Source organism: Megascapheus bottae, chromosome X (assembly GCF_031878675.1).
Source record: "Megascapheus bottae isolate mThoBot1 chromosome X, mThoBot2.hap1, whole genome shotgun sequence".
Lineage (NCBI taxonomy): Eukaryota > Metazoa > Chordata > Mammalia > Rodentia > Geomyidae > Megascapheus > Megascapheus bottae.
Genome location: NC_143547.1, coordinates 67,669,965 through 67,695,803, shown reverse-complemented (window position 1 = coordinate 67,695,803; position 25,839 = coordinate 67,669,965). Strand labels below are relative to the sequence as shown.

The following is a 25,839-nucleotide window of genomic DNA, read 5'->3' as shown; positions in this document are numbered from 1 at the left end:
TGGTACTCAACTGGAGACAGTGTTTTATGGACTTTTCTTGCCCAGGCTGGCTTTGAACCATGATCCCCAGATCTCAACCTCCCAAGTAAATAGGGTTATAGGCATGGACACAGTTGCCTGGCTCGTTTGTTATTTCTAAATCTTATAAAATCCAGATAACCAAATCGCAACTGTTTTTATATAATGCTGTATTATTCTTTGCATTCTAAGCAAACAAGATACATCATCTAAATTTCTGCTGATTGAAAAGATTTCCCTTTGTCATTGATTCAGGCTTACCACCTTGGTGAAGTTGTAGTACAGTAGGCTCCCTCTTCCTCTTATAGGAGATTCAGCATGCCACACACACCTACTTATAAACCGAATCCACATTTTTCCTTCTGGAGTCACAGGAATGTCTCATTAGGCTACAAATGTGGGTTGGTAGAGAGATGGCTAAAGAGTAGGAGATGGTTCCTTTAGAAACTGAACACCCAGCTGTGATATTTTCTGTGCCTTGTAGTCATGCGTACATTCACCCAGCTATTCATAATTCTCATCTTTAAATAGAATGCTGCTGTGTACATCTAATCTTATAATTTTATGGATCAGTTAAGAAATAAGCAGCTCAGGTTGCATAGTTTCTTGGAATTCTGTAATCAGCTCTTTGTTCTTGCCTATTACCCAGCAGTTACTTTTCCAATAGAGAGCAATCGTATTCTCTCATTTCCATGAGCCCCTGAATCTGTTGATTATGATATACTTTTGTGTGTTCAGAGATTAGCATCTGACAGGCTGCCTAACTATTTAGCAAATAGCTTTATGAGATTTAATTCAAATTCTGTCCAATTGATTTATTTTTTTGCCAGTCCTTGGACACTTTTTGCTCAAGGCTAGCATTCTGCCACTTGAGCCACAGCACCACTTCTGACTTTTTGTGTATGTGGTTCCAGGGAATGGAACCCAGGGCTTCATGAATGCTAGGCAAGCACTCTACCACTCCCAGCCCTTGAATTTATCTTTGAATTTCACATGAACCTCCTTGCTTGCTGCTAACGGTGTTTGAATAACTGCAAGCCTTCTTGCCTTCCCCACTCTCCTGATCTCAATTGTAAGATTACTATTTTCCTCCTCAAATAAATAAGCAACACATCTGCTGAGGTGCTATGGTTTGGATGCTGTGAATTTGTCCCCTATAGCACCATATGTTGAAGGTTCCTAAGGTGGGAATGTGGGAGAGTATGGGTCTTTAAGAAAAGGGGCCAAATAGGAAGTCCTTAGGTTATGGAAGTACTTTAGAATGGAATAAGGTAGTTCATGTGGAAAGAATTCCCTGCTAATGTTGAAGAGTGTTGTCATAAAAGTCTGAGCCTGCCTGTCAAGCTCTTTTGGGCATCCTGTTCAAGATATGATCTATTGCCCCTGCACATAGTCCTGCTATTACATTCAATGCTACTTGATGCAGCAGAAACCATGCCAGAACTAAGGAAAAACAGGCACCATGCTCTTTAACTTTCTAAGTTACACTATGTCAAGTATTTCTTTATAGTGACAATCTTTAGTCAGTATTTCAAGCAACTTGTGCTATCTACTAGGGTTTCTGATACACTGGAAACTGTGGAAAAGGTTTTTCTTAAAGAACAGTATATATTAATCATAAAAAGTATTCAGCTGGACTCTAATGTCTCACACCTGTAATCCTAGCTACTCTGGATACTGAGATCTGGAGGATTCGAATTCAAGGTCATCCTAGGCAGAAAAGTTCATTAATCTCAATCTCCAAAATAACAAGGGCTGGAAGGATGAATTAAATAACAGAGTGACAGCCTAGCAAATGTGAGGCCCTAAATTCAAACAGCACTGGCATAACAAGAAAAGGAACAAAAGAAGGAAGAAAGGAAGGAAAGGAGGGTGGGAGGGAGGAAGGGATAAGCTTATATTTGTGGCACAAACTCCATCTCAAAGTGTTCCTTTAGGAAATGCAAGTAAACACTGCAAATGTAGTAGAGTACACAATTATTTATGTAGATAGGGAATGAGTTAGGACAAGAAGTCTTAACTAAGGCACTATTATTTACAATTTTTGGTAAACCTATTACTGTTAGGCACTGTCCTAGTGAGTCTTGTAATTTGAGAAGAAAATATTTTCCAATTTTTTTTAAACTACAGCCCATGCTCAGAAATGCATTGTTTACCATAGGTCAGGAGTACGTAGGAACAGACATACATTAACTAAAACAGAAATTACATAATATAACACTTTCTCTGTCTACCTGAAATACACTCTGATATTTATTACATAGCTTTGACTGATGTCATTAAAATTCTTAAAATACTCCCATGTCAATAAAAATACTTCAGGTCAGCTGAGTGCTTAGGGGTCATACCTATAATCCTACCTACTCAGGAGGCTGAGATCTGAGGTTTGCTGTTTGAAGCTAGCCTCTGTAGTAAAGTCCCCTGGGCAGAAAAGTCCATAGATTCTTACCTCCAATTAACCAGCAAAAAGCCAGAAGTATAAGTATGGCTCAAGTGGTAGAGCACCAGCCTTGAGGGAAAAAGCCAAGTGAGAGCGCAAGGCCCTGAGTTCAAGCCCCAGTACTGGCACCAAAAGCTAAAAAGTAAATGAATAATTAAATAAGTAAATAAATATACTTCAAGTCATGACCCACTGAATTTAAGCCATATTGATGTAGGGAAGTGAAGCTGTAGTTTGACAAATGGAAGTCTATTTAATAATGTGTGATGCCTATATTATTTAATGTATATATTTATACTCCTGGGAACATATTCCATGAAGTTGAGGTGATCAGGCTAGGGAGTTTCTTTATATATCAGTGATTCTCAAACTTTAACATACACAGGATCACCTGAAAATCTTGCTTAAAATATTTTTGATTTAGTAGGTTTGGGGAAGGGATCTCTGATTTTGTATTTTCAGTCTCTCTGATAATGCCAATTTAACTGATCCACAGGCTACTTTTGAATGAAGATACACTAAAATTACAAAGGTGTTAAACTGGTAATGTAGGTACTGACAAATTTTCTAAGACAGAATTTTCTCTAAAAATGAGGAATAAAGTAGGCAAGGCACTGACAGATGAGATGAGCATTTGTGTGCTCATCTCCAATTTTACCGAGGTCTCACATTATCTGATTCTAAGGGAGAGATGGCTATATGAAAAAAAAAAGCAAAACGTTTTCAAACAGACTGCAGTGTTTTGTTTAAAAATCTGACTTTGACCTGGAATCAGAGATATCACTGACATATTACTCAATAGGGTTAGTTAATTCTACAGTGGGGAGAAGAACCATGTTAATTGCACTTCTAGGGGTGTCACAGAGTGTGGTGGAGGGAGCTTAGCTCACTGTGGATTCCAGGGAAATCAATTATGCTTTGTCACCTTCAAGGCTCTAGCACAATTATAGCAGTGGGAGTCTTGGGGCGGGGAGAGGGCGGGAAGCAGAATTTATGAGAAGGGTCACAGTGCCCAATAGATATGACATTGCCTAGGGGATGATAGCACTCACCTTTTGGATTACTTATTCTTGGGTACAGGTGAGATGTACCCCAGGCCTCCTCCAAGTGTCTGATGGAGTCTTGGTTCTGCTAGTGCAGGGGAGAAGGTAGAAATCAGCACAACAAACCAAATGAATGCTGCACCTCATCTAATCACTCAGTAATTTGTAGAGGAAATATTATCTCCACTTGAGAGGTGAGGAGACTGTCCCCTCAGAGTAATGCATCTGTATAAACACAGGATGATTTCTGACAAATGAGAGTCCCAGAAGTAGTATCAGCCTTATCTATCATTTGAAGTTCTGACAACATTCAAAATGTTCTCACTGCTTTCATAAACTCATCAAACTATTCTTTCCATGGCTATCAATGAATCTCATTGATTTTTGTAATAGTTTATGGATTTGTGAGAAAAGTAATATGTTTTCTTTAGGAAAAAGTAAACAAGTATATTGAAAGAAATAAAATTGCCCACAATATAATAACTCAGAAAACCACTGTTAAGATTTTAGTTATCAAAGCTTTCAACTTTCCCTATGCATAGATGTATTATCTATATTAATTTTACAAAATAGTCTGATTCTATGGATGATATTGTAAGCTGTTTTATTTTTTTTTACAAGACTCATAACATCTATGCACTTTACATAGGGGGAAATTCCCTAATGAAAGAATGAGAACTGTGTTCAGGTAAAATATCTACTGATTATAGAAAGGATTACTAAAACAAATTATTAGAATAAGGTGAAAGCACAGGGCCTCGACAAATGCAATCTTGGGGCACTACACATAAGGAATGTCTTCAATGTCGTTTCTGGATGCCCTGCAGCCCCCCCTGAATTCCCTTGGGCCCCTTGGGAAGAAGGGGTCCTGTAGATTTCTTTGCATCCAAAACAAGCCCCCTAATTTCTGTTTGATTTTCATCCTGTCGTCCTTTACCTTTGCCATATTGTCAAATTCTCTTATCATATCCTCATTGCTGAGATTCATATCGTGTATGGCCTCTTTATAGTCCTTCAGACACTGAACCAGCCCCTTGTTGGTTTTCCTTTTGGCTTTCCTGGGTATGCCATCCTCAGCTGGGCGCTTTCCTGCAGCCCTAGTTTCACTCTCTGACTTTCCCTTCTCCTTTGACCCTGCCTTCCTCTCTGGCTTTCCTGAACGGTCTGGCTTGGCCCCCCTCTCTGGCTTTCTCTGTTTTGGATCTTTCTGACGCTCTGGCTTTTCTTTCTCTTTTGATTTTCCTTTCATCGCTAGACTTCTCTCCCTTTCTAGTTTTCCTTCTTTCAGATCTCCCTCACTGTTTGGCTTTTCTTTCTTTTTTCCTTTTCCTTCAATCTCTGGCTTCTCCTCAGCCTTCAGTATTTCCTTATCTTCTACCTTTCTCTTATTTTCTAACATTTCCTTGTCTTTTAGATTGCATGCTACTTGTGCTTTTCCCCCACCCTGTGGCTGTTCATTTTTCATCTTTTCTTGGTTGGAAGGTATTCCTTCATTTTTGCTGTAGAGGTTTTCCATGTCGTGTCCTTTTCCTGTCAAGGGAGGGGAGGGGGAAGGAAGAGGAGACAAAAAAAGAGACAGGAAAGATTGAGGTTGCAAAATTGAAAGTGGGTTCCTTTAGTTTCTTTGCATCTCGCCCTTGTGGGGGTCCCCTAAACGGATCTGACTTTCCAAGTGCCCTTCTGCCTGACGCATACCCACATTCCCGCCCCCCCCCCTACCCCGGCGAGGCCACCTTTCCCAGGCTGCCTCGCCCTGCTGCTGTCGCCTCGGTCCCTCAGGAGAGGCAGGTGAGGGCATCGCAGCTGGGGTGGGGACGCGCAGAGGCCCCCACCTCCGGCGCTGGCCAGGCCCTCGGCTCTCAGCCCTCCAGATTCCCTGTGCAGGCTGCCACCTTCCACTGACCTGCGGAGATCAGGACAGGTTGCGCCTCCTTTTCAGGCCTGGCCCAGCGCTGGGAACAGCAGACACGCAAACCTGCGGACAGACAGACAGACAGGACACTTGGACCCGGTCCCTCGCCTGCACGCCGACTCCCCTCGCCCCTCTTTTTTTCTGCTCCCCCCCCCATCCACCGCCGGCCCCCACCCGCGCACCCCAGCCGCCATTTCTCCTCAGGCCCGGGCACCAAAGCAGGATGCTTTGCAGACTACCTCTGGTGTGCGTCCCCCTCCCTCCCCAGAGGCGCCTCGCCCCGCCCCCGCCGCCTTCGGTTCTGATCGATTTGTCACCGCGGGCGGCGCGGAGTGTGCGGGGAGGGGGCTGCTTCCGAACGCGTCGACGTTGTCACCGTCGCACTGCGGGGCGCACCCCCCCTTGCCTACTGGAAAATGGATGGAGGGATGGGGGTGGACAAGGCAGCGGAGCCTCAGCGGGTCCTCCCCCCCCCCCCCGTCACCTCCTCCCTGGCCGCCCTGCCCGCTCGGAGCCCCTCTCCTCACCAGTCTGGCTGATTCCTTCCCCACCCAGCTGCAGAGCTGCTGCTCCTGGATGCAGCTGCCATCCACCTCCACCCCTGACCTGGGTCGGCTGGCAGCGGCCGCCTCCACACTAACCTGACGGGACCCAGGACAGGCCTGCGCCTCCTCGGGCTCGCAGAAGCCCGCTCGCCGCTCGCTTTTTGCTGGCTGCCTAGGCTGCTCTGGAAGCTGATTTTATTGGGCAGAGGGATTCCGCTGTAGGGTTGGCAAGCAGGCAGGCGCAAAGGCTGATGCCCAGGTTGGCTCTCAGTGGATCACGTGAGCATCACGTCACTGGAGCTCGCCCCTCCCCCTCGCCCGCGTACCTCAAGCCCCTCATCCTTGAGCTACCCAGTAGCTATAGGGAACATCCCCAAGAAAGGAGGAGGAGGCTGACTGCCCCGACGTGCTCTACCTGACCCATTTCCCAGACTCCGTTGTCATCAATTGTATGGCGACCGTTCACAGCGGATAACCTATTTTGCCAGAGTCCCTCGGCTCCTAAATCCCACAATCACTTTCAAAGTCTACTCTGCTGACTGAACTACCTGGCCATAGTGCCCGACAGGAAGCTAAACAGCCAAGGAATCCAAGATTTTATCCTCAGTCTCACATTTCCTCAGTTCACATATTCATTTGTTTGTGTGCCTGTACTGGGGTTTGAACTCAGGCCTGAAGCTCTTCGTCAAGTTTATCTGCTCACGGGTGGTGCCCTGCCACTTGAGACACAGCTCACTTTCCGCCTTTTGGTGATTAATTAGAGCTATGACTCAGATTCTTCTGCCCCTCCTGGCTCAGAAACTATCCTCAACTCTCAGCATCCTGAGAAGCAAGGATAACCATAAGCCACTAACACTTGGCAATCCACATAATTTGATCTCAGCAACTTCTTTATTGCAATTTACACTCTAACATTTGACCTCCTTCCGTTAAGGGAGAATGTCAGATAGTTCACATAGAAGCCAGTAAAACAGTCTAGAATGTTCACCTCAGATGCAGCTTCTTCATTATCTTTGGGTCACAACATTCTGCTATTGTCCTTGGCTTGTCATTTTTTTTACTGCTTCTCCTTTCATCTCTTATCTCTTTTTTTCTCTTTCTCACATTTAAAGCAATTGCTCAAACCAAAATATAAAAGTGAAAATCCCTACACAACTGTGGAGAAAATATAGTATAAATGGGAATACTGGATAGTCACATACCAAAAAAAGAGGAAACACACATAAAAACCTGATATTTTCCCTAAGAATAACTCAAAACAGATTATAGGCAAAACTGTAAAATAAAACTAATAATATGTTTGAGAGGACAAAATATAGATCATGTTGATTTCGGTGCTGGCTTTTAAATACCATTCCAAAAGCATTGACATCAAAGTGTGTTTCTTTGACTGTGAGCGATTTCTTGCTAAACAATTTGCCTGAATTCTTCATTTCACATCCCAGTTTGATGAACTCACAATGACAAATCTTACCCCGTTATTATTTTAGAAGCTCTAAAAGCAGAATAAATTGTGTGACAATTAATATGTTCCTACAGGAAAAATTCAAGTAAATAATAAATTGGCAAATTGAATATCTTTTTTATACTGATGTGACCCCCCACTTACAGTGCTTATCAGAGAATGAAAAATTACCAACATGAAAGATCACACATCATTTCAGCACCATGGCTAGTGCATGCATCATATTGCTGGAAACACTCGACACCAAATGCAGATTTACAAAGAGAAGATGTCATTGTACTTGAGAGCAATGGTGGGTGTCATATTGTATGACCATTGCCTGTGGTAGGGAACATTTATAAAACGTTCAATATTGATATGAAAGGTGGATCTCTTGTTTGGAAGTCCAACTTCCAAATAACATAGAAGCTCTTCTAAAATGTTCTCATTTGAGTGATGAGACCACTTCCAATCAAATTAAATCCTGGCTGCAATAAAAGCTCTGCAGTAAGAACTGCTACAGATGGAAGACAGTTTTAAGGTTCTGCCATAACTGAAGATGTACTTTATTAGTGACTGCAATTGCTATCTTCTTTATTTTTGCTTTGCTTCATTCCCCCATTCCTATTCCCACTTTAAAAATCATGTTCTTATTCTTTGTTGTTGTTGTTGTTGTTGTTTGGTTTGTCTGTCAGTCGTGGAGCTTGAACTCAGGGTGTGGCAGCTGTCTCTGAGTTTTTGCTCTCAAAGCTAGCACACTACCATTTTTTAAAATTTTAGTTGTTTTCATTGTCTGGATAATGCATAGAGGGGTTACAGTTACATTCAACAGGTAGTAGATGCATTATTTCTCAAACATTGATACCTGTTCTCATGTTTTTGTCTCCATTTCCCTTCCCCCACTCCTCCCAATCATCTTGTTTTTCCCCTTCCCTTTCCAATTTCAAATAAACAAATGTATATACAATATACCAGGTAACAAAATCAGATACAGTAGCAACATGAGATTAACCATAAGGGCAAAAAAGAGAAGAGAAATAACATACTACATTAAGAACAATCACAAAATAAAGCTCATGTCCGTATCCTAGAGATCCTTTCATTTAGCCTCATCCTATATGACCTTATGTACCTAGGTTTTGAGCTATTGTAATCCTCTGCTAGGAGAGTCCTAGATGCGTACTGATTATGACAAATGAGGGAAACCATTGAGCCTATGTTCCTTAGGGTCTGGCTTACTTCACTTAATATAATTTTTTCCAAGTCTTTCCATTTCCTTACAGGTGGGGTGAGGTCATTCTTTCTGATGGCAGCATAGAATTCCATTGTAACACTCTACCACTTTGCGCCACAGTGCTATTTCAATTTTCCTAATGACTGGTGATGCTGAGCATTACTTCATATTCGTGTTAGCCATTTGTATATCTTCTTTCTAGAGATATACAATTAAATGTTTTTCTATTTTGAATTTGATTTGGGGACTTTGTAGGTAGGGTTTTTGAGATCTTTATATATTCTGGATTTTGAATAGTTTGGAAATGCTTTCTCCCATTCTGTAAGTTGCCTCACACTGTCAATTCTTTTGTTTCACAGAATTTTCTTTTCTGTAATATAATCTATTTGTCTACTTCATTTGTATTGTCTGGGCTGTGGAAGTTTTATACTAAAACATCATTGACTTTATTTTTTGCCATTCCTGGGGCTTCAACTCAGGGCCTAGGAACAGTCCCTGAGACTCTCTGTGCTCAAAGCTAGTGATCTACCACTTGAGCTACAGTACCACGCCTGCCTTTTTCTGAGTAGGTTTTTTTTTTAGGTAAAAGTGTCATGGACCTTCTTGCCCAGACTGGGCTTTGAACCATGATTCTCATATCTCAGCCTCCTGAGTAGCTACTATTACACATGTGAGACACTGGTATCTGGCTATGATCTATCTATCTATCTATCTATCTATCTATCTATCTATCTATCTATCTATGTATCTATCTATCTATCTATTGGAAGGATTGAATTTACATGCTAGTCAAGTACCCTACCACGGAACTGCATCCTGATTTCTTACACTATGGATTTTAAGTGAAATAAATTAGTTACTAGCTTAAGAGAACTGACAATCATATATTTAAGAAATGCTAGCAGTCTGTAGAAAGAGCAGATAGCCAAATAATGTGACACGACTCAACCTCATGAATTGAAGACCTTACACTTGTGTCTGGTGGAGAAGTGCGATTTTTCTCTAAATATATTAAGAAGTACAGACACAGCTTTCAAAATTTAATGTGGAAACAAATAAATTACAAATAGAACTGACTTTGTGTGTCAGGAATTATCTTGTTTTTCTGTCTCCTGAAGAACTTTCTGACCTCCTCACACTCAAAATACGTGTTTATCTTTAAACTGCAGTAGATTTCGAATGTCATATTTACATCTAATTAAAGTTATAGACACGGAGGAATTGCTCACGGAAAATGAATGTTTCCAAACATTTTACCTGATACTATTAAGCCAGCTCATGTCCTACCTCTCTATCCTGAGTCCCTTGCTGACTCTCAAAGCCGCTATCATGGATCTAGACACGAGGTGGCACCACTCCTATTGCTTTTCTTAATTACAAGGACTATATTTTCTTTTTTTAAATTTTTTTCATATATTTTTATTGTAATTAATAGAAGGGTTACATGATATTTTCCAGATAGATGGTGCATTAATTCCCATACATTGATACCCTTTCACATGTCTTGGTCCCCATTTCCCTCCCCCCCACCCCCACCCCTCATCTTGTTTTCCCCCATTCCCTATCCAATTTCAAATAACCAAATACAAATATATCCGATATATCAGGTAACAAAGTGAGATACTGTAACAATATGAGATAACCAAGGGACAGCAAAAGAGATGAGAGATAACATAGTACCTTAAGAACAACAATCATTCATTATATGGCTTATGTTTCCATATCCTAGAGATCCTTTCATTTAGCCTCCTACCATATGGCCTTTTGTATCAAGGTTTTGCTCTGTTGCAAATCTCTGCTAGGAGAGCCCAAGGTTAGACTTCCTAGCCAGTGCAATAAGGCAAGAAGCAAGCATAAAGGGGATCCAAATAGGGAAAGAGGAAGTAAAACTTTCACTCTTTGCAGATGGCATGATCCTGTATTTAAAGAATCCTATAGACTCCACTCCCAAGCTCCTTGAGCTGATTCAGAACTTTGGAAGGGTAGCAGGGTATAAAATTAACCCTCAAAAATCAACTGCCTTCCTCTACACCAACAGCGAGAGGAATGAGGCAACAATCAGGAAAGCAACTCTTTTTGCAATAGCCTCAAAAAAAATAAAGTACCTAGGAATTACCTTAACTAAGAATGTAAAGGACCTTTTTGATGAAAACTTTAAAACCCTGAAAAAGGAAATTAAAGCAGAACTGAGGAAATGGAAAAAACCTCCCATGCTTCTGGATTGGAAGAATCAATATTGTGAAAATGACAATCTTGCCAAGGGCTATCTACAAATTCAACGCAATACCCATCAATATCCCAATGTCATTCTTTAAAGAAATAGAAGAGGCAATCCAAATTTCATATGGAATAATAAAAGACCCCGTATAGCAAAAACACTTCTTAGCAGAAAGAACAGCGCAGGAGGAATTTCAATACCAAACTTTAGACTCTATTACAGAGCTATAATTCTCAAAACAGCTTGGAACTGGCACAAGAACAGGCCTGAAGACCAATGGAATAGAACTGAAGAACCAGATATTAAACCACAGACCTATGGCCACATAATCCTTGACAAGGGAGCCAAAAAGATAGAATGGAAGAAAGGACTATATTTTCCACAGCACCGATGTCATGAAACAACTACACTTGAGAATCCACAGTTCCATTTGCTGTTTACCTTAATTGTACCTGACACTGATTTATGTCTTTCCATCCTCAATGTAGATTAAGGTTGCACACTATAGAGAGATCTCTCCAAATGGGCAAAACAAAATTCACTTTCCATCATTTCACCCTGTACAGGTTTCTTCAAACTTTCCCCACTTCCTTTATTCCTTCACCCTATCGTACAGCTTCCCAGACACCCTGGTCAATCACCCCGTATAGCCCTTCTCTTTCTTGTGCTTGTGATTTACTACCAAGAGTGCACTATAGCAACTCAGTTTTGGGGCTGTCTCTGTGTATATGTTTTTTTTTTCAGACAAGGGGCTAAAACTTAGGGCCTTGAAGTCTCTAAGCCTCTTTGTGCTCCAGGCTAGTGCTCTACTACTTGAACCACAGCACCACTAGCTTTCTTCTGAGTGATAAGATTTTCTGAGTGATGGACATCCTTTCTCAGGCTAGCTTTGAACTGTGGTCCTCAGATTTCAGTCTCTTGATGTGAATGTGATTTTATAATATTATTTTACTAGTCTTTTTGGTAGAAATAAATCAATCTGTACACAAGTTTAAAAGTTGGGTCTTAAGATGGTATGGTAACCTTCTTTATCCTTAGGAGATATGTTTCAAGAATCCTAGACACAGCTTGAAATAGTGGCTAGTACCAAATTGTGTATGTGTGTATTTTATTTCTATACACATATGGTAAAGTTTATAAAGTAGACATAGTAAGAAATTAATAAAATTTAATAATAAATTAGAAATTATAATACATTTTAATAAAAGATATGAATGTTGTGTCACAAAATATATTAATTATTCACTGCACTATGCCCATATTTCCAATCAATAACTGAAAACTCTGACAGGAAAATATGGATAAATCCTCCAGATTTTTAGACTCCTGAGTAGCTAGGATTGCAGGCAAAAAGCCACAACACCAGTCTCAAACAGTAGTATATCTGATATATGCAATATATATATAGTATGATATATGCAATATGTATGTTTGTATGTATGTATACCGATATCTTTGTAGTTACTGTAAATTTCTGAAACTGTTCTGCCAAATTTATACACCATGTAATATATTGACCTTTATATTATATTTATATTTCTAACAAGTCAGTGTGAAGGCACCTCTTTTTTCACACATTAGAGATAATAGGAATGGTGGGCTGCTATTGTGATAGACAATAAATCATCTCATCATTGGTTACATTATAACTCACTATTGGTGCTTATCTAGATATGACTATGTTAGCTTTTCCTTGCTTTGACAAATAATGTGAAAGAACAATTTAAAGGATTTCTATCCATATCTTTTCAACTTCAAAGGGAGTTTTTCTGAATTGGGCCTTCAAAGAGCCATGGTAAACCACCTTTATAATGGTGGAGCAAAATCTCACCGCCAAGCCCTTTATACTATAATATATAATCAGTGAGATTTCTACTTTCTGGACATTTTCATTGTATTTTTGAGAGCCACTTCTTTTTTTGCCAGTCCTGGGGCTTGAACTCAGGGCCTGGGCACTGTCCTTGGGCTTTCTCAAGCCTAGTGCTCTACCAGTTGAGCCACAGCACCACTTCTGGCATTTTCTATGTATGTGGTACCAAGGAATTGAACCCAGGTCTTCATGCATGCTAGGCAAGCACTCTTACCACTAGGCCAAACTCGCAGCATCAGAGAGAGTCACTTCTTAAATGGGAATCAGCACAGAGACAGGCCCCCAAATGGAAGATTAGGTTGCATTTGGACTCCTTCAATAACCTGATCCTGAATTTTCAGGACAGTTCTTAAAAGATGTTGCCATTTGATTTGAGACCACAGAACACTCAGTACTATGGGGCAGTGACATTGAGACAATCCATCTTTGAGCCCTATGTCCGGGGATGTGAGTGCTCAAGGAGAAACTGTGCCTAGTAATTACCTTAATTCATTCATAGCCACACAGGGAGAGGCTAGCAGGTACCAGGCAGGGTCTATGCAGGGAAATAATGCTGGCAATGGTCCAAAGCTCAACCAGGCTTTACCACTGTGTCCCAACATTGAAAGGGCTATTGTTGTGCATGGCATAGAATCCAGATAGGTTTTCTCAGCTATTTATTTGGACAGCTCTGTAAGGAATGTACTTAAACAGATGACCAAGTTCAAGCTCACAGAACCTAAATTGGGTTTAAAGGAGGTTTCATTCCTTGCCCTCCCTAGAGGACAGAAAGCAGCCTTTCATTTTGAATGAGCTTCCAGAGCCTGGACACAGTTACATTAGACTCCTCTGTCATGATCCCATAGATCTTCATCAATCCCTGTGAATAGTGAACATAATAGAAAGAAAAAATCCAACTCTTTGTGCCAGACTACCTCAGTGTAAGACCACATGTGGTGATTGATCCTTGATGTGGGTATGAGTAAGGTCAGAAAGAATTTCAGATCTTGCCCTTGAGGGAGGTAAGCAAGAAGAGATAGATGTCAAATGAAACCGTGTGCATGTGCATGCACATGCGTGTGTGTGTGCGCACGCACGTGCGTGTGTGTGCGCGCACACGTGCACATATTCTTGGGACTTAAACTCATGCCTAATTACTGTCCTTGAGCTTTTCTGCTCAAGTCTAGCACTCTACCATTTGAGCCATATTCCACTTCTGAGTTTTTGGTGGTTAACTGAGGATGAGAGTCTCATAGACTTTCCTGCCCAGGCTAGCTTTGAACCATGATCTTCTGACCTTAGCTTTCTAAGAAGCTAGGAATATGAGTGTGAGCCACCAGTACCTGGCTTAGTGTATTAAAATATTTTATGCATAATTATTCAAATGAGGATGCAAACTTTAGAAGCGAGTACATGAAAATCCAAAAAACAACTTTGTTATCTCCTAACTAAAAGCTAACTCTAGAATTACTGTAAAGCTTTTCGAATTGTTTTTATTCTGCCTGGGTTCTGAATAGTCTCTCTAGAGGCTGATAGTAGAAGTTCTCTGAGTGCTGATAATCAGCCATCTAAAATTATGATCTGCATAGTTTTTATGTCACAGTGTTTTGGGTAGTTACAAACACTTTCTTTGTTGGGTAATGTTGGCTCATGCCTGTAATCTTAGCTATTTAGGAGGCTGAGATATAAGGATTGTGGTTCAAAACCAGCCTGGACAGGAAAGTCTATGAAACTCATCTCCAATTACTTACCAAAAAAAGCCAGAAGTAGAGGTGTGGCTCAAGTGGTAGAGTGCTAGCCTTGAACAAAAAAAGCTGAGGGGCAGCCCTCAGGCCCTGAGTTCAATCCCCAGGACCGGCAAAAAAAGAAAAGAAAAACATAACACTCAAACAGAATGGAAACACATAGTTGTGTGGAAACATTTGCAAACTCATTCTTGGATTTGTATTCATGATTTATGAAACACACAAATGGTGAGAAAGTCATCTCAGGAAGGGATTCAAATAAAATATACACAAACAATAAACACTTTAAAGTATGCATCAAACACAAGAGGAAGAATATCTAAGATTATTAAATGGAATAGAATAGTTACAATAGAAGATGGCTAAGGTGATTCTGCTTTTGAAAAAGTATGAGGATTGCATATATATGTTCACACCTGATCCACAGTTTCACATCTCTCTATTGGAAATAGATGTTTTTGATTAAGGGGACAGGGCTGGTGAAAGATATGGGTTAATTTCAATTACAATATATTTCTGTATATTTGACTTTTATGAAGAATAAAATATTTTTTTCAAAAATCTTGACCAAGGAAAATACTTGTGAACAGGCTAAAAAATTAATTTTCATATCACTACTTACTTTGAAAAATATTTCACTGCTTTGTAATCTAATTTTATAGGGAAACAAAGTAGAATGAAAACAATTGCTTTGATAGTATTTGTGTGTCCCTTTGTTTCTTTTAGCTGTGTTGCTCCATATTACACACTCACACGTGCAGCTTTAACTTCATTTCATGCAGGGCCAACACTTCCATTTTTAGACTGGATATCCCAGCAAAAGAATGACGCAGAACAGGAGGCCTACACGCCGCTGCTGGTGCTGTCACAACGTCTCTAAGGATTCCTGAGAAGTTTCAACACATTTTGTGAGTTCTCAACACCAACATCGATGGGCGGCAGAAAGTAACCTTTGCCATCACTGCCATTAAGGGTGTGAGATGAAGATACGCTCATGTAGTGTTTAGGAAAGCAGACATCGAGCTCACCAAGAGGGCTGGAGAACTCACGGTGCAGGAGGTGGGACGTGTGATCACCACTATGCAGAATGCACGTCAGTACAACATTCCAGACTGATTCTTAAACAGACAGGAAGATGCAAAGGATGGAAAATACAGTCAGGTTCTGGCCAACCGTCTGGATGATAAGCTTTGTGAAGACCTGGAACAACTGAAGAAGACCCGAGCCCATAGAGGGCTGCACCACTTCTGGGACCTACAAATCATTGGCTAGCCCACATTGGCCGTGGTTGCACTGTGGGTGTGTGCAAAAAGAAACGCGTCTCTCAGCCTTTTCTGTTAATAGTTTATATACTGAAAAAAAAAGAATGTCACAGAGTTACTACTGGCAATCGGTGAAAAAGTCGATAAAATTCTGGTTTAACACCATTAATTCAAGCTCTCAGTAACTCAACTCTACTGTCCGACTCAGAGGTGCAATCCTGGTTCTGGCCACTAGGTGTCATCGCTATGTTTCCCATTTATTTATTTATTTATTGCCAGTCATGGGGCCTGAACTCAGGGCCTGAGCACTGTCCTTGGGTTTTCTTAAAGCTAGGGATCTACCACTTGAGCCACAACACCACTTCTGGCTTTTTCTATGTATGTGGTAAAGAGGAATCAAACCCAGGTCTTCGTGAATGTTAGGCAAGCACTCTACCACTAGACCAAACTCCTGACCCCAACATTTTCCTTTTTTTTTTTTTTGCTCCATTTAAAAATGGGATGGTTTGTTTTTTATGGCAATTGTTTTGACAAATTCATATTCATGTGTATATCAAAACAGTTATGTTTGATGCTGACCCTAAATCTACACGGAGTTTACTGATTTGTCTCTTTCCTCCTCAGAGTAGATTGAATGTCTATAGTTACAGAAGGAGCCCTTCCTGAGATTGGATATTCACCCTATATTCCCCATCCCTGAACAGCCTTCTCAGTCCTCCCCACCTGCTCTTAGTCACCTCCTCTCCAGGACACTCTGACGTTTCACAGACCCTGAACCAACACCCCCGTCTTCTCACCTCCTTCCTGCCCTGCCTGATGATAACTATCACAGAACAGTAGACTCACTTGACAGTTTCACCATATGATACCTTAGATCATGCATTTAGTCTTTGATACAGTTTGGTTCTTAAATGTTCTCCCAAACACCCAAGGAGTAAATGTCTGACCCCGAGGGAGATATTGCTGGAAGGTGATGGAACCTTTGACAGCTGGGGCATTGTGCTAGGCCCTGTTGAATTATGTCTCCTCTATTTTTGTGATACAACCCCTAGCCATGAGTTAAGTGGGATTAATCTAGCATGTACTTCCACCAAGATAGACTGTCTTGTCTTATGCCCAAAGAAATAGAGTCAAACTGGGAAATTGCAAGTCAAAATAAACATTTTCTCTCTATAAGTGAATTATTTTAGGAATTGGTTGCAGTAATAGGAAGTTGACTGTACAGTCTTCTTTTGCATGCATTAATTTATTCAGAAGAATCAGATTCTGTATATAGGTTCATAAGGTGGATTTTAAGGGAGGTATCATATTTTCTATTTTTCTACTACCAGGACTTGAACCGAGTGCCTTGCACAAGCTGGACAAGTATCTATCACTGACATTCATCCATATCCCCACTCTGTTTAATTTTCTCCTTGTACATATATAGCTTGAAAATAGTGATACTTATGTGCTACGTTGTTTTACAACACTGACCTTCAGCTTGAACACCATCAGCAGAAGTAGGGGAGGGAGAGGCTATAGAGTAAACCCTTTTCGCAAAAGTTTTAGAAGTCTGCATGGGAAAGGAGACATTCTCAGGCTACAAGATCATTGATAATCTCCAGGCACAAAATGCTATCATTTCTTACATTGAAGAGAAAACTCTATGAGCTGAGAGAAATAAAGGTTTTTACTTGTTCTTTTTAAAATTCTGACATTTCTGGATAGAGACCAATATAAAAAACTGGTTTTATGTCATTTCTGACCTTCATAGTCTATGTTCACTTAGAGCATATGGCTATGAGATTTTCTATCATTAGATTTCTATAACTACATTTCTATGTAAATTCATTTACATGTCATCTTACATGTTTACGACAAAATTTCAGTTTTTGGAAACATACTATTTTGTGATAGGGATACCTACAAATTTATTTCACTGATGAGAATCTAATACTTTCACTGTACTTCTTACTATCAACACTGCTATATCTAATAAGCATTCCTATATAATAGAAGTATTCATTGAACATCATAAAAGGCAATAAAGGCAAAAATTTTAAAACATGTATTTTATATTATATCTTTATATAAACACTATTAATAACATTCCTAACCATAGTGTGGTAAAATTGCTTAGTTTTCTTTTTGTTTTTTGCCAGTCCTGTGGCTTGAATTCAGGGCCTGGGCACTGTTCTTGGACACTTTTTGCTCAAGGCTAGCACTCTGCCACTTGAGCCACAGTTCCATTTCTGGCTTTTTCTGTGTATGTGGTTCTGGGGAATCAAACTTAGGGCTTCGTGTATGCTAGGTGAACACGCTACCACTAGGCTACACTTCCGGCCCTAAAACTGCCTACTTTTCTACACATTGGAGATTGTACTAATCATTGCTAAGCTCACAGTGACAAATCACCTCCAATTGTTTCTGTTAAATTCATTTTTAACACATGCCTAGAATTCTGCCTTCTGATTGTGATAATAAGGTTATACACTGTTACTTAGAATTGTCTGATGTCCCATATCATCTGCACCATGTGGCTGATATCTTTTCTAAGTTGATACACTCCAGAGCTTAATGCAGCATTCACGTGGTTATTGGCACTGGGGAACTGGAAACTATGATTCTGCTTTTTTGAGTCCAACTTCTTTTTACTCCATATCTAAATGCAAGTGTTTGTATTTTGTTTTGTTTTGTTTTGCTTACTATTATTTACTTCATTTTTTTCTTTCAAATATATTTATGGTAGGTGTGATGTATAAAAGCATTAGAGCTACATTCATCAGGTAGTAAGCAAATTACTTCTTGAACATTGATACTCCTTCCCATGATTTCCTCCCACTTTCTCTCTCCCTACGTCCTCCCAATCATCTTGTTTTCCCTTTCCATACTCTATTTGAAATTAACAAATGAACATATATACAATATAACAGAGGGCAAGTCAGGATACAGTAACAAGAGATAAAACATAAATAGAGGATAAAAAAGGAGAGAGAGAGAGAGAGAGAGAGAGAGAGAGAGAGAGAGAGAGAGAGAGAGAGAGAGAGAGAGCGCATAACTTCACACAGTAGGTTAAGAACAACAAACACAGAAATCAAACTATTGTTTCCATATCCTGGAGTTCGTTTTAATTAGCCTCATCCTACATGGCCATATGAGATATCTATTGAGCTATTGTAATCCTCTGCTACGAGAGTCCTAGATGTGTACTAATTATTACAAATGAGGGAAACCATGGAGCCTAAGTTCCTTTGGTTCTGGTTTATTTCACTTAATATGATTTTATCCAAATCTTTCTATTTCCTTAAAAATGGGGAGATGTCATTCTTTCTGATGGCAGCATAGAATTCCATGTGTATAAGTTCCTCATATTCTTGATTCATTCATCTATTGAGAGGCATCTGGGTTGGTTCCATATCTTAGCTATGGTAAATAGCGCTGCAATGAACATCGTTGTGCTAGTGGATTTAGTATGCCCTTGTTTCTGGACGTTAGTTTAAATGCCAAGGAGTGGGATTCCTGGGTCTTAGGGGAGCTCTGTGATTAGTCTTTTGAGGAATCACCATATTGCTTTCCAGAGTGTTTGGACGACTTTGCACTCCCACCAACAGTGTAGTAGCATATTTTCTTCAGATATATATCCAAGAGTAGAATTGTTAGATCATATAGTGGCTCTATTTTATCATGTGTAAGAATTTCTATAGTGTTTATCATAATGGCTACATTAATTTGTGTTCACACCAATTAAATATGTTTTCCTTTTCTTCAATATCCTTGCCAACATGTCATTTTAGCATTTTTATAATAACTATTATAAAAGGTATGAGGTTAAATCTTAGTATGGTTTTAATTTCGCTACCTGATAGCTAACAATCTTTTCAGGAACCTATTGGCCATTTCCATTTCTTTCTTTGGTAAAGTTTATATTGACATCTTTTTTTTCCTTAAAAATTCATTATTCTTTTCCTCTTCTTTTTCTATTAAGTTGTGTGAGTTCATTACTTATATTCAATATAAATCCCATGCTTCTGTCCCAGAGAAGTTAAGAGTTCTAGGACCTTGACCCCCGGTGTGGCAGAGGTGGTAGAATCTTGAAGGATGAAATGTTTTCTCCTGTTCTCTGGATTATATTTTCATTTGTTTATCCCTTCATCTGATCCTACAAATGAAGTCTGGGTTCTGAGACCCTCCCATTTGTTTTTTTTTAGACAATGCCCTTAAATGTTCCAATTTTATGTACCTTCCAATCTCTGAGCAGAAACTGCTGTTTGAGACGTTTACATTCACTGTCCACAAAGGGGAGACTTGCAGAGGAAGAGTACTAAGTAGCATGTGTTTGGAATGTTTGTGGTCCAGCTGGAGGATGACTTTGCAAGTGAAGCCTCTTAAAGAGCACAGAAGTGATCTTTATGATGGACTCTGTAGACTAGTAGGTGGTCCCATTCTCCATTTTCCCTGCCCCCAGACCTTTCCACCAACTCACTGTGGTGGCTTCAGTGTTTTAGTTGGAGTGAGAAAAACTTGGCCCTCTCACTCATTATGTTCTCACTTTGCCTTGTAGGGGAAGTAATTTCTTTTTGGTGATTTAGTTCCAGTGAATTGCCTAACAAACCGAAAAACTAATTAGGTGTTACACAGGATGCTTGGCATTTCTATTATGTATACTCATAGCATGACAATTTTGTAAGCATGTGCTTACTCTGTGATGAACCAGGTTTAATTTCTATTATGTCTGTCTGCTCAGAACTTACTGAGATTCACTTTGTATTTGCTCAGGGGCTGGAATTAAAAATGTATTGTTCTCCAAGCTTCACTTCACCAGCTTCTGAAGGAGCAGTGCCTGTGTAATTGAAGCATTCTATAATATGATCTGGGATCATTTCACAGTCTGATATTGAGAATAGTCCAGGGCACAGTGTCTCAGCCTGCTATATTTTCTGCTTAAGTAACACAGAGTAGATAGGAAGAACATTTTATTTTCTGCAATTCTGAAAGCTGGGAAGTCTTAAGATCAAGACACTGGCCAATAGTGACTGGTAAGATCTTTCTTTCTACATCCTCAGAAGTTAGAAGAATGGAATGCAAAAATGAAGGGCCATTTCAGTACTTTTATAAGAAATAATCTCATATATCATGGCTGAATCTTCATGGTAAGATCTTAATCACCTTCCTGTTATTGCACTGTAGATCATGTGTCAATACATGTTCAAGCATCAGTACTTACAGAAATAAAAAAATGAAGAATTAAAGCGAAAGAAGGAAGAAAAATTAACTGCTATTAATATATTTCAAAATATCAGACATATCTCAAAAGCATTATTCTGAGCAAGTGTAGCCAAACATCCTCACAAAAATGCTTCCTGATTTAAAATGAACTTTTGATGATAAGAATGACATTTGTGTTTTCCTCTGGGGCTACAGTGGCAGGACTGCAAAAAAGTACTAAAGAAGTCTTTCTTGATGGTGGCAGTGTTTTCTAGCTTGGTGAGAGTATAGGTCACAGGAGTGCATGCCCTTGCCCAAACTTGACTGTGGCATGTTTTAAGATTTCAGCAGTTTATTTTATGTAAGAAATAAAATGATATTAATGAACTTAACTTACTTATATACATAGAGATCATATGCAATATCCATAAATAATTATATTTAGATATTTATATAATTAGGAGACATATCTCTAAAAATAAGCACCTGTGTTGCAAATTCTCTTTTATTCCCATGTGTCTTCAGTCCTAAATTTTGTTTCTTACCATTTTGAAAAACAGCTGCATTGTGTATCTATCCATAATAACACATTATTTCATTTTACTGGTTTTGAACTTGATAAAAATTATGTAGTCTTCTGTAACTTGCTTCTTTCACTCAGTATTATATTTGTTGCTTTAACATCTATTCACGTTATTTTGGGTAGCTAATAATATGAATAAATGTGTATGAATAAGCCACAATTTATTTTCCATCCTCCTGGAAAGGGTTGCCATGGAGATATATACATATATATAATATACATATATATTTATGGCATATGTCAGAGTGCCAAAAATTGAACTTATGTTGGAGTTTACTCCAGCCTAAAGGAAGACTCAGAGGCTAAATTGAGTGAAGTGTCTTCTGAGAGGCTAAATTGTTCCCCATGGTATTTGACAGCCTATGGAGGAAATAGCACAGAATATCTAGAGATTTTGATGATCCATGTCGGTCAGGTGCTTGTAAGAGTGGGCCTGGTCTTTCCAAGTTTTACTGTTTTTTTATTAAAGAATTTATTAACGTTGATTTTTACATCATATTTCAAATGACATGTTTAATGAACAAGTATTCAAGAAGGGAATCTCTCTATACAATCACTGGCACTTAGATTTTAGAACATAATTAAAAGTAGACTGAGGGTTTATATATCATAGATACGTATTAATCTATGTAATAAAACATTATGTCTATGGAGTCATACATTTTTATGTCTATGTAGATATTGTGGATGCACCCTCAAGTGAAGGATGTATCCGAGATCTATCCACCCTCTTCTAGACCTTGATGGCCAACCCATTGAGGTCTTATTCCTATTTCTTTTTTTTTGTAGTTCTAGTTTTTTTATTGTAATTAGTAAAAGGGCTACATGATATTTGCCAGATAGAAGGTGCATTAATTCACATACATTGATACCCTTTCACATGTCTTGGTACCCGTTTCCCTCCCCCCCCACACCCGCCACCCGTCTTGGTTTTCCCCCCTTCCCTATCAAATTTCAAATATCCAAATACAAATAAATTCAATATATCAGATAACAAAGTGAGATACTGTAACAATATGAGATAACCACGGGACAGCAAAGGAGATGAGAGACAACATAGTACATTAAGGACAACAATCATTCATTATATGGCTTTTGTTTCACTTGAGAGAATAACTTATGGAGTCTATAGCATGGTGGTAGATAGAGGGAAGAAAATAAGGAGGACTCTTGAAGCTTTCCACATACTTAGTCCCTTCTCAGACACGTAGACTCTTCACAGAGGTCATTGGAGTCATGCTGGTCATGTCTCTGGGCTAGGTACTATTATTCTGAACAGGGTCACTCAAGTAGTCATGGCCTTGAATAAAAACTTGAAGTTGTCACTTCAGTCAAGAGACAAGACGAGGTAGGTGCAATGTGCAGCATTACCAGGAAGGAGAGAGGCTCTATGTATATCTTGCTTATAGCAGACTTGAGTTTATTATCTATTCAATTGCCACCAAATATTCAGATTTTATTATATAAATAATTTCAGATTTAAGTTGAGAATACAGAAAGGAACCTTGGCATCATAGTATGTGTCTATGGTCCAAGCACTGAGGAGACAGAGGCAGAACATTCAAGAATTTAGGGTTAGCCTGGATTATATAACTAACAAGAGCCTATCAAAAGAAATTTGGGAAAGAAAGGAGAAAGCAACAAAGAAACAGAAAGAAAACAAAGTGGTGTTTCTAAAGGTAAAAGAACAAGATTAAAACTGGGAGAAACAATCTCAGCATTGTGCATTGACCTCAGAATTTTTGCCCCAAGAGGAGTTACAGCAAAGAGGGAGAGGAGGCAAAGACAGAGAAAGAGGGGGATGGGGAGGGAGGAGGAGGTGGGGGAGAGATATGAGGGGATTAAAGAGCTACTACGGACCAATCAAAATTGGTATTTGAGATAATACCCATTTTCATTTCTTCAAGTTTGGATATCCACAGAATCAGAAGGAGAGAACATAAAGCAGGGAGAGGAAGGTCATCTTATTCAGAACTCCTCCTCTATGTCCTTCATTCTGAAGACCCTTACTATCCAGCTTTTGTGGGGATATTAAATAAAAGCTCTAGGACTCAGTTTTAATATTCCTACTTGCTTATGCATAGCATATTTGACAAATGTGGGGCTTTATTACAATGACCAGTCAGATTTTTTATTTTAATATATAGAGGGGTTACAGTTATATTCACCAGATAGAAGGTGCATTATTTCTCACACATTGATACCCCTTCTCATGTTTTTTGTCCCCATTTCCTTCCCCAGATTTTTAAAAATACGGATAAATGAAAAAAAATTATATCCCTGAATCACTTGCATTTAGTGATAAAGACTAGTATCATTATCATCCAGGATGTCAAATAATAATAGTCAAATAATAGTCAAATTGCCTCTTCCAATTTTTTAAATAAAAATGTAATGACTATAGTATATCTCCTTGATTCAAATGGGTTACAAATAATGTGACAAATCATAAATCTGTATATTTATTGAAATCTACATCATTCTAACTTGAAACATTGAATTTCAAAAAAGTTACAATAGAGTAATTATTGCATATATAAAGTATATTAATATTTTTGCCAGTCCTGGTGCTTGAACTCAGGGCCTGGGCACTGTCTTTGGACACATTTTGCTCAAGGCTAATGCTCTGCCACTTGAGCTACAGCACTACTTCTGGTTTTCTTTGTATGTGGTATTGGAAAAATTCAACCTAGGGCTTTGTGCATGCTAGGCGAGCACTTTACCACTAGACGCACTCCTGGCCATAAAGTATATTATTGATTGAAGAATACATAAAATAGCATATTTTAACAAATTTGAAACCATGATATAATCTATATTTATGATCATGGTGTATTGATAGCATTTATTACACCTTTTTCTTTTTTTTGTCAGTCCTGGTGCTTGAACTCAGGGCATGAGCACTGTCCTTGGGTTTTCCTCAAGGCTAGAGTTCTACCACTTGAGCCACAGAACCACTTCCAACTTTTGCTATGTATGTGTTACCGAAGAATTGAACCTGGGTTTTCATGCATGCTAGGCAAGCATCTAACACTAGGTCAAACTCCTGGCCCTCATTTTTTGTTTCTTAAAAGCAAATAAAAACGTTACATTAACAATTAATGTCATATAGCATACATCATAATAAACATTATATATATGTATATATATATATAGTACTTGACATATTTTTAAATAGTCCTCTGAAACAATTCTGAAAATTGTTAGGGTGATTTTTAAAAACATCTTTTTGGAATGCTTCTTTCTTGAATATTTTAACAATCAGCCTTTTTCATTTTTAGAAAAGTAGTAAAGTGATTAGTCTAAATAAAAGAGTGGCTTATAGGTTTGTCTATTGCCATTTTTATACAGAGAGATTAAAGCTCAAAGAGGTTGCTCCAAATTCCACATCTACTAGTCTCATGTCATTCTCTTCTACATTTTCCAAGTGATAGTATATTCACATTTTGATTGTCAATTTTCTCAACTTTTGATAAATTTCTTAAAAATCTAAAAATAGGGATTAGGGGTTTAGCTAAGTTAAAGAACACTTTCCTGTCAGTGCAAGGCTTTGAATTTGGTTCTCAGCTCTGCAATAATAACAATTACAACAATAATATATGAATAGAGAATTCTCATATGTATTTCTCTTACATTTTCCAAATACTACTATCTTCCATAACCATTATCTGACTCAAATTTAACCCTGATTTGAATCACTTTAGGGGCCCCTAGGATTTACAATTAGGTTGAATAATGTGATTTTTAAGAGTACAAGTGTTTGATTTCTTGCCTTCCTTTGCATTTATTAAGCCTAAATCTTCTCATATGATATAATTAGACAGTTAAATCTAAGTTACTAGTTCTCAAGTTGAAGTTTAGATATAGCATGGGTTAGAATTCTGTGCAAGAAAATGCTCCTCAGAAAGTTGTTCCTATATTAGACATGATATTTTTGTTATTTCTCATTTGAGTTTGTTTACCCTGCTATTTCTCTTTTAATTACTTAAATATCAGCAATTACTAAGTGTATAATTAAAACCTAAAAGGTCATGAGTGAGACAGCTCTTTATCAGAAATCTGTTTAAGCTTAGCCAAAATAATTGATTGGATGATTCAAGTTACTAATAAAATTATTCAAATGGAATTAACCATGAAAACTATGCAACATATTACTGCTTCTGTTTTGGGAGGTGAAGAATCATTGGCAACTCAGTGTCTCTGAAACTCAAGAATCTAAAGAAACTTTACCTATTTTTTGAGTTAATATACAGCAAAAGAGAAGAGTATATATCTTTGTTTCTCAGACAAAGAGGCTCTTTGATATAAGCTACATAAAATGTTTCTTCTTTTAAACAATTTTATAGTTTTATTTGACAT

At 38.7% G+C, this 25,839-nt stretch overlaps 1 protein-coding gene across 1 annotated transcript; it reads right to left on the bottom strand.

Moving 5' to 3' along the window:
* Nucleotides 1-4,105: 4,105 nt before the first annotated feature.
* Nucleotides 4,106-6,167, bottom strand: Tceal2 (transcription elongation factor A like 2). Its single transcript, XM_090326004.1, has 3 exons — nucleotides 6,055-6,167; nucleotides 5,405-5,476; nucleotides 4,106-5,031 (listed from the first exon to the last, which is right to left on the bottom strand). The coding sequence occupies exon 3, from the start codon at nucleotides 5,015-5,017 to the stop codon at nucleotides 4,283-4,285; it is 735 nt and encodes a 244-aa protein (XP_090182130.1). The 5' UTR covers nucleotides 5,018-5,031; nucleotides 5,405-5,476; nucleotides 6,055-6,167; the 3' UTR covers nucleotides 4,106-4,282.
* Between the last annotated feature and the right edge of the window lie 19,672 nt (nucleotides 6,168-25,839).